Below are 9,801 nucleotides of genomic sequence, written 5' to 3' on the forward strand. Positions count from 1 at the left end.
AAAGCCAGCAGTTGGATGGTTATCCCGCCATCGGTCGGCTTTTTAAGTAGTGGAGCTGTGTTATCACTTATTCGCCACCCACGGGAAGAGAGGGGCGGCTATATTCTTTACTGCCGTAGCCACACAGCAGCATCTATATCTATATCCATAAAATTTTGAAGTAAATTGAAGGTCATATTCGTGCCGGTAACCATACTGGACAGATGCTTGACTTGGGAAGTAAGCTGGTGAATGCGTGACGAGACCGTTAAGAAAAGTGCGATCGGGCGAGGCGAATGGAAGTTGAAAGGGAGATATAAGTTAATGAAGATAGAAAGCGAGAGAGAGAGAGAGTTACGTACCGTAATTTTTACTTCAGTCGTGTGGTCTAAAGCACACTCGTTTTTTTTCCCTTTAAACATTAACGTAGGATTTTCGATGTTAACATTTCAGATGTATAAAATGTGCACTAGCTTTAAATTTATAGCGTAACGAATGCTGATGCAGGATATGTCGTCGATGGCTGTATATTAAGTTATGTTACTTTAGCATTTATTCGAGAACTGTGAGACCAAACGTCCACGTTTCTAATGTAAAATATCCTTGACTTTAAGATACTCCTTCTTCTCTGAAAATAGTTTTGCTCATGTGGATGATAAATTTTGTTCATTAATCTTAAGATAATTCTAACTTCGATTGTACTGTTCGATACCGTGTCTGTTTTGTCATGTTCTAAATGGAGAATTTTCAAATGTATATATGTATACGATTTTATTTCACTCAATATATTTTGTGTACATCGTATAAAATATCTTTAAAAAGGGACCTGGAAGTAGAATAATTTAATGTTTAAGGTTTAGCAATAAAATATAAAACAAGTTGAGTTTTGGAGAAAATAGAAACTAATACTATCAAGTATCTACATTCTTATATTGGACCGTGGGTATCTAAAGTAAGAAAATTCACAAATTCGCTAATATAAAAGAATATATTCATAGTGCAATCGCCGGTAAATGCTACGTTAGAAAAGTTTTCAAAGCATATCCGACGCACCGCGATTATTGATCAAACAGCGCCTCGTCCAACCTTTTAAGATGCATATTTTGTACGATCACGTTTATTTAAAGTAGATATATTGTGAAACAAACGAACGCAATAATAAAATTTAAATTAAGCTCTTTATAGATTTTATTAAAAAACAATGACATGACAAAAAAAAAGGATTTTTTCATTAGATCATTCTTTAATATAATATAATATTAATAGATTATTTCATTCTTTTAGAAAATTGTTATCGATTACGTTTCCGAGAAAAAAATTGCAGTATAAAGCAACTATTCCATATATTTTCACGAAAAAAAAAATATGTCCCGCATATACCTACCGTAACCAACGTTTGCAGGTATTCCCGTACAGTTATTTACAATACGATCGGTTGTGTAGCAACGCCGAATAGATTTACGCGACGTCCGTGCTACACATCGCCAACAATGTTTTTTCACGGATATTAAATCTACATGGCTCAATAAACGCAGTGATCAACAATTTTAATTTTATTTTTTGCTACTTGTAAATATGGACAAATATAAAACTAAAAAACCGCGAAAGATTCTGAAAGTGAAACCATCGAAATACGAAAGTTCCGAAACGATTCAAAATAACAAGAAATATTGGAGCAGTGTCTTTGATGAGTTGTCCCAAAGTGATAAGGGGCCGGTGATCATCATTAAATTATTTTAAAACAGTTTTGGGAGTTATTTTGTGTTTATGTAGTTAACAAAATACTTCGGTGAATGTATTAGTTTATTGAAATTTTAATTTCGGATTACTTTTTTTAGATCAGAGAAAAAGAAATAAATTTTTTATCGGAAATGCTGCCCAGTGAACTTTGTGCAAAAGTTTGTAATATATTGCATATCAACATAAAAACAAAAGAATCAAAGGAAGCAGAAATACTTAAAGGTAATCTTTTATTTTAGCGTGTTGCATTTATTTTAGAACAATATATAGATTAGGTTATTATGACACAACTTTTTGGATTTTTCGCGGTTTAATGTCCGACGTTTCGGCTACTTTACAGCAATCATGGTCGCGGGAGGACAAAGATTAAGTTTTTTTTAAATGCTAACTAAAAATTACATACGTAATAGCTCACAATGCGTGTTGATAACATTTATGTATTGTAAAGTTAACTACGCATTTTTTGTCGAAAAAAAACTTACATATTAATATTTTAAATTTTTAACTCTATGTTGTTTTTAATTTTAATTTTTTTTATTTTAATAATGATGTATGTATATATATATATTATATATATATATATATATATATATATATATATATATATATTTATTTATTTTTAATTAATTTATTTATTTTTAGAGGACACAACTCGTAGATTGATAAAAGAATCTTTGTTATCATTCCGAAAAACTATTCATATAAATAGAGAGTTGGACTCTGATACTGACGTCGAGTTTATCTCAAGGTAAGTAATAAAAAATAGATAAGCTATACCTATTTCCTACCCGTGAGATAAAATAAAAATTCTATTTATTTTATGTGGCAACTATTTGATTTATGAAAAAAACTTGCAAATAATTTTGTCTTAAGGATGATTTTAAAATTTTCCTCAATAACCGATAAAACTGTCTGCACCAAAAATATAAAATAAATTGGTTCCATACAAGTCTACATAAGAATGTGTAAACAAGCAAATAAACATAACACTTTATGACATATTAAGTATGTCAATATTTCAATAAAGATTAGATATATTTTTTTATTTTGATAACAAAAAGTCTGTATAAATTTAATCCTAAATTAATAAATGATCTTTTGGAATTTTTTATTATCCTTATTCTTTATTTTCCTTATATGATATAAAATCGTCGAGTCATTGACTCATCGAGAAACCTCAACAACCGCTGGATGCATAAAAATGAAATTCGGCAGGAAGGTAGTTTATACGTTGTAGACGTCCAACAAGAACGGATTTCACGACAGGGTGTGAGGCTGTGAAGGCTCTCACAAGTTTGTGTGAAAGTTCTTAATTTTTTGTCACAAGCTTAAAATTTGACAAGGGATAGGTAATATTGAGTATACATTTACCAAGAATGGATTTTGAAACAGGACCACACTAAGGTTTATCTAAGGGTTCTACAAAATTTTCAAAGTTCTTTTCGTTATTTTTAAAGTTCTTTATAGGATTAGTAAAATTATGTTAAAATGGCTTAAGTAGACTTAAGGGGAGAATATTTTTCACACGAATGTTCTATGAAGCCTAATCTAAAGCGAATTCTGTGAGCACTCTGGTATTTCTAGCGATCGAAAGTCAAATCATAAATGTGGTGTACAAAGTGGTACTAAATTATTGTAATCTAATAATAGATACCACTTTACCCCTTTTTTAAAAGTAATCAATTTCTACGCGAGCGATGCCGCGGGCAACCGCTAGTAAATCAATAAATTAATTTTGATACTTGTACTAATACTATCTACGAACCTGTTTAAACTTCGAGCTTCGGACCTGCGTCTATAATATTTATCTTATCATTTGATTACTTTCATTGCAGTTGATCATTATCATAAGACACGTGTTATTATTTTTAATTGTTTGCTATTTATTGTTTTTTAAATATTGTGACATCAATTTTAGTTTTAACAAGTAATACTTTACCTTATAGTAATACTTATCACTTTACAAAATTACAAAAAAGTATTTACGTGAGTTGATTTGAAATTGAACAAAATTTTACTGACCGTCAATCATATTGACGTTGTTTTAAAATTAAAGCCGTCAGATGGCAGCATTGATTATATAGATATATAATTTTAATAATAATTAATTTACAATAAACAAAAACAATAATACATTTTTTATTTGTTGATACCGGTAGAGCAAGCAATTATCTATAAAATGTACATACGCTTCAGCCTGTAATATCCCACTACTGGGCATAAGCCTCTTTCCCCATGTAAGAGAAGGATCAGAGCTTAATCCACCACGCTGCTCCAATGCGGGTTGGCGGATATATTATATTATATACGAGTAACGATCGCTATCAGGTGTACATGATAACAACCGGGACCGACGGCTTAACGTGCTCTCCGAGGCACGGTGGGGAAACCCACAAGGACTGCACCCAGACCACGGCAAAAATGATACATAATTTATGTTTAGTAATTGTGAGGATTTTTCTAAAAACGGGAGGCAAACATCTAAACCTTAGCGTATTAATTAATATATATTAGTAGTACCCGTGCGAATAATTGGCACTAAATAAGTAAAAAAATTAGCGACCGTCAATCATGTTGACGTTGTTTCAAAATTAAAGCCTTAACGTATTAATATATACTCGTATGATGATAAAATTAATTTCAATACCTAATTAGGTTCTTTCTAGATAAAACTAAAATAAATAAAATAAGAAGAACTATACAAGCTTAAAAAATGTATTCAAACTCCAGTGGATGAATAAAAAATATCTTATTACCTAACAATATATTAAAAATAAATTTACTAGCTGCCCGGACAGACTTCGTTCTGGCAAAAGTTAATAGATTTTTGTTTATATAGATTTTTTTGTATTAAAACCTTCCGTGGGCCTTAAGGAACATACGAAAAAATAAATTAGCCGAATCGGTCGAGCCGTTCTCGAGTTATGCGCTCAGCAACATTCATTTTTATTTATATAGATATATTATGTGAAGAGTGTGAACTACTTGTAGGAATTGAAAAACAATAATAAGCAAATAAGGTTATTTACATTTATAAAAGAATAATTAACTATCTTATAACTTCTTTACAGTCATATTTATATGTTTTATTAATATTAATAGTTGTGCCCGCGACTTCATCCGCATGGAACTTAACAAAAAAAATATTTTTTAGTTCGCAAAGCTATAAAATAAATAAATTTCTAAAATAAAAGTAGCCTAAGTTACTCCTTACATAGCTACTGCCATTGAAAATTTGAAAGTCCCGTCAAAATCAGACCAGCCGCTTCAGAGATTAGCCGGAACAAACAGACAGACAGACAAAAATTGTAAAAAATGTTATTTTGGTATATGTACCGTGTACATATGCATTTAGTAAACAGTGGTTATTTTAATATTATAAACAGACACTCAAATTTTATTTATTTGTGTAGATGATTATGTAATAGTTTGTTTGTAATGAATAAACTTTGAAAGGACTGAATACGTTTTAATTATTTTATTATTGGATATGCGCAATATTTATAAGAAATGTAATATCAGGAAATAACTTCACAGATATATCACCACAACCAGCAGAAATTAACCAATATAATTTGTTAATGACAGCAATATTGGTTGCAATATCAAGACAAGAAAACCGCGAGGGACTTTCAGCATAATCTCTTAATATTACTTAAATTACTTATTTATCTTCTTTTTTAGATTAAAAATATGGATATAATTTTACTTAAATGTTTTACGTGTTTACAGTGATGAAGAAGAAAAAAAGGCACCGAATATTCATAGGACTTTTTTACAGAAATCAGTCAGAGAGCAAATAAGTTGGGCTACACATTACCTTGAACCGGAGAAGGAGGATGAAAAGAGCCTTATTAAAAAAGCAGATGATCTTACTGACAGAGTAACCTATTAGATTTTAAAATTTGTTTATTTAATTCTGTTTATTTTTGTTAATCTTGCAATCTACTATTATATTTTAATAAACCGTTTTTGTCGTATTTTTTAAGCTTACGGAGTGATATATGTACGTGCACTGGCTTTAAAAACTCACGTTTTCACGTATATAAATATAAACAATATGTATACCACTGGCGTTTTCAAGTTTAGTAGTTTTTCCTCTTACGATACTAAATTATATAATAAATAGGGAGTTATAATTTTCCGCCTTTTTCAAAAAACTTTAGTATAGGAATAAATATGTTTAGAATTCCTAATGTGGGTAACACAAAAATAAAAAATCTTAGATAGGAATAAATGTTGAAATAATAATATTATTTTAGAGCTTCCTAATTGTAATTGAATTTTTTAACCGATTTCCAAAAAAGGAGGAGGTTCCCAATTTATGTGTTTTTTTATGTTGTTACATTGTTGTTAACTTTTTACTGGGAAAACCGATTTCGATAATTCTATTTTTAATTGAAAGGTAATACGTGTCATGTAGTCGTATTTCAATGTAATTGAGATCTAACAAGTACTTTTCGAGTCATATCTAATAATGCGTATTTGCATGACTACTCGTCGACCTACTTTGTATTATACTGCATAACTTTTCACTGGATATACAGATTTTAATGATTCTTATTTTAATCGAAAGCTGATGTTATCTTGTAGTTTAATTTAAATTTGATCGAGATCTAATAACTACTTTTTGAATAATCTTTTATTATGCGGATTTACTTGGCTATTTTGCGTCTACTTACATTATATTGAATTTAATTATATGAATATACTCGTAATATAAATAATTATTTTTTTTGTTATCGATGTAATATTGAAATTGGGTTTTTTTTAAATACTTGTGTAATTATTGGAAAAAGCACTTAATTTTCTTTTAAGAACATTAGAGGTAAGCCACCACAGTTTACGTCGTTTATGTATTTTTTAAATAACATCCATTATGGTTGATAAACAAGGTTTGAAGTAAGAAGCACAAAAGCTAAATTAAATTTTAAAACTTAATGTGCTAGGATTTTATGTGAATCCGTGGATCTAATGAAAACCAACGATTTTTGACTACTAAGTTATCATGATTTAGGAAGTACATTTTATTTTAGCTCAAATGAAATATCTAGTAAATACATCTCCACACGATTAATTAAGTAAATAAGTAGTATTCTGTTATTATTTATTCGATTATTTATATTGGAATTGATTTAAAAAAAAATATTTATTTTTTTCCAGATAGCACAAAATTTCTGTGATTATATGAAACAATTAGGTGGCGACCAACATTCACAACTCTTCACACCGAAAGCCATAAAAGAACTGTTTCAGGTAATTTTGGTATAGTTTAATATCATAAACATTTTCATGTTATTTGTAGATTTGTTTTTAAAGTCTGAATTTGTTATTAAATTCTGAAGCAAAAATATTTTAATAGGTTGAATTTGACACCCATGTGGCTCGTAGTCTCCAAGTTGTGCCGAAAGAGTTATCCACAGTTGAGGAACGTATTGCAGATGTTACTGAAAATCCAGAGGTTCACTTTTATTTATTTATTTTGCTGAAATTCTTTATTACATACGTTACAAAATAAAGACTACTTGTCTTTCAGCTAAGCCTTAAGCATGTAAAGAATTGATTAATACAAATATTTATAGCTAAAATATCTCGTAAATCTTTCAATATCTCACTTTTAGAAGAGAAGGATAAAGGCTTAATGTCCACTTTGTTTCACTTTGGTTAGGCATGTGCATGTCTAACGATGTATCGTTACATATGATGTGCTTAACCATTTATTCTTCATTGTTGAAATACAGTTAGACAAATTTTAATTTTAGCGATCTAAGTTTGCTGCTCTGGGACGTGAAATATCAAAAGATATAAAGGCAGAGTGTAAGGGTGATCGTCTCCGCGCTTTCAACCGAAGTCTTCCAAACAAGGAGCAATGGCGCGCTCCTCGTAACGACACCAAAAATATGTGGCGTTCGGCTCGCCACGTACCCAAAGATCTCGTTACTTTAAGAACTGTTTGGGAAGGAATTACTAACCTTAGGTAATCCTAATTAACCTATTTCATAAATAATGTATTTAAAGTCTTCTTAAATAATGGTGACATTACAGATAAAAATTAAGTGTAAATATATAATAGAAAGGCAAAATATAAAACGATTCTGAGTCATGTTTTCATTGTAGGGATAGTCAAAGATGAAATTAAGATTATGTAATTTCTAATGAAGATATATATTTTTCCTTTTTTGTAGGAGCGTTAAAGAATACTGCCGTTGGATGATAGAACATCCCGAATACCGTAGAGCTCCTTACCTGAAAAGTCTCGATATGTTCGACTCCAAGGTTCTCGATGCAAGATTGACCTTCGAGCTGCAGCAGCAAATGTCACCACCCCTAACGCCCTCTACCAACGAACTGGATCGTCGCGTCGGACCTATAGACCAGATTCGTAGGCGGCTATCTGAATTATCTGAAACTAAATAGAATTTTCAGTCATTTTAGCTGATGATACGATTATTTTTTTTTTTGTAAAATATCCTTTATAAAAATTATTATTTTCACACTGCTTTTGTATATTGTATATTATAAAGGACTAATTGACTATTTTTCTTTCACATTTGCTTATAAAAAAATAAATAATACTGACACCTGGGCTTTTAAACGTGTGGCTATAATTCTTTGTGGACAACAATGTTTAAGAATCACGCGTATTTTACCATTTTAAATCGGTACTTTGTATTGATATTATATTTTATAATAATAACAATTACATACTTATATCCCTTAACCTTTGTCTAATTATAATTAAGTGATCCATTTTTATTTTGCTTCACGCATTGATCTCACTAAAGAACTTAGTTATAAAAGATGATCGACAGATAATCAAATAGTGATTGTCTTTGACCATATTTTTTAAATTTCTTCTATAAATTTAAAAAGAGAAAACAACGATGATAGTCTAGATTTTAAAAATTCTTAATCTATACATATAATTTTAAAAGACTATTCATAATATTATAAAACTTACTCACAATTACATACAATTTAAAATTATAACAACTAGAAAAAGTAGGTAGCTAATAACTTCGGAATTTTAAAATAATATTAGTTGAAAGTACTTACTTCGTTTGGTTTAATTTTAGGGTCGAAGCATAATAGCTAGCGTTTACCATTTCCTAAAAGAGGAGTATGTATTTACGAAATCAGTTAAGGAGCGTAACTGTGATTTGTCTCATTTACGAAATATTACACAGCGTACAGTTGAGGCAACAGGTGTTTCTCTTGCAACTGTCCAATGTATCTTAAAGAATAGAAGGAATTGCCATCCACTTCTTCAAAGTTTACTTCTCCAATAAAGAAAAGAAGAAAACGAGATAATAACATAGATAATTTCACAGCTGATGTTATACGAAGTACGATACAAAATTTCCATGTCGTTCATAAAGTGATCCCAACATTGGCGAACTTAAGAAGAGTTTTAAATGAAAAGATTGGCTTTGAAGGTTGTCTCGGAACGCTTCGACGCCTGAAATTAGGATACAACTGGCGCAAAACAGAAAATAACCGAAAAGTTTTGACAGAACGTCATTACATACAGATGTGGCGACTAAAATATTTAAAAAAGATGTCTGAATAAAACTCTCAAGGACGACCTGTTGTTTACACTGATGAATGTTATGATCTTTAAACACACGTGCGAAACAACACCTGGGCACAAAAAAAAAGAAAGCACGCCATTTTTGAAAAAGATAAGCACAGGCAGTAGATTTATATTAGTGCACGCAGGAACAAATAATGGATTTGTTGAAAATGCCTCATTGGTTTATAAGTCCATTTCAAGTTGGCGTTTACCATTCGAATACGAGCTACGATAATTATATTAAAGTGAGAATATAAAATTGCTCCATGAAAAACTTTTACCAAATTTACCGGAAAGCTTTATCATTGCCTTAGACAAAGCTTCTTATCATAATACAGGGGCTAAAAAAATACCAACATTGGCAATGAGTAAAGCAGATATGCAGCAATGGCTTAGAGACAAGGACATAGCATTTGAACAATCTTTTCTTAAATTGGAATTATATGACATAATTAAAAAAAAAAACATAAAGATCAACACATACACATACAAAATCGATGATTTTATAG

At 30.3% G+C, this 9,801-nt stretch overlaps 1 protein-coding gene across 1 annotated transcript; it reads left to right on the forward strand.

Moving 5' to 3' along the window:
* The first annotated feature begins 1,550 nt into the window (after nucleotides 1-1,550).
* Nucleotides 1,551-8,150, forward strand: LOC123670394. Its single transcript, XM_045603891.1, has 7 exons — nucleotides 1,551-1,681; nucleotides 2,362-2,467; nucleotides 5,452-5,602; nucleotides 6,883-6,975; nucleotides 7,082-7,180; nucleotides 7,482-7,696; nucleotides 7,905-8,150. The coding sequence occupies exons 1-7, from the start codon at nucleotides 1,555-1,557 to the stop codon at nucleotides 8,134-8,136; spliced, it is 1,023 nt and encodes a 340-aa protein (XP_045459847.1). The 5' UTR covers nucleotides 1,551-1,554; the 3' UTR covers nucleotides 8,137-8,150.
* Nucleotides 8,151-9,801: the final 1,651 nt, after the last annotated feature.

This window comes from Melitaea cinxia, chromosome 4 (assembly GCF_905220565.1).
Source record: "Melitaea cinxia chromosome 4, ilMelCinx1.1, whole genome shotgun sequence".
In the NCBI taxonomy this organism is placed as follows: domain Eukaryota; kingdom Metazoa; phylum Arthropoda; class Insecta; order Lepidoptera; family Nymphalidae; genus Melitaea; species Melitaea cinxia.

Coding starts and splice junctions, on each gene's coding strand:
- LOC123670394 (XM_045603891.1), top strand. CDS start 1,555: ATGGACAAATATAAAACTAAAAAACCGCGAAAGATTCTGAAAGTGAAA. Junction 1,682..2,361: donor CTTTGATGAGTTGTCCCAAA/GTGATAAGGGGC, acceptor ATTTATTTTTAG/AGGACACAACTCGTAGATTG. Junction 7,181..7,481: donor ATGTTACTGAAAATCCAGAG/GTTCACTTTTAT, acceptor TTTTAATTTTAG/CGATCTAAGTTTGCTGCTCT.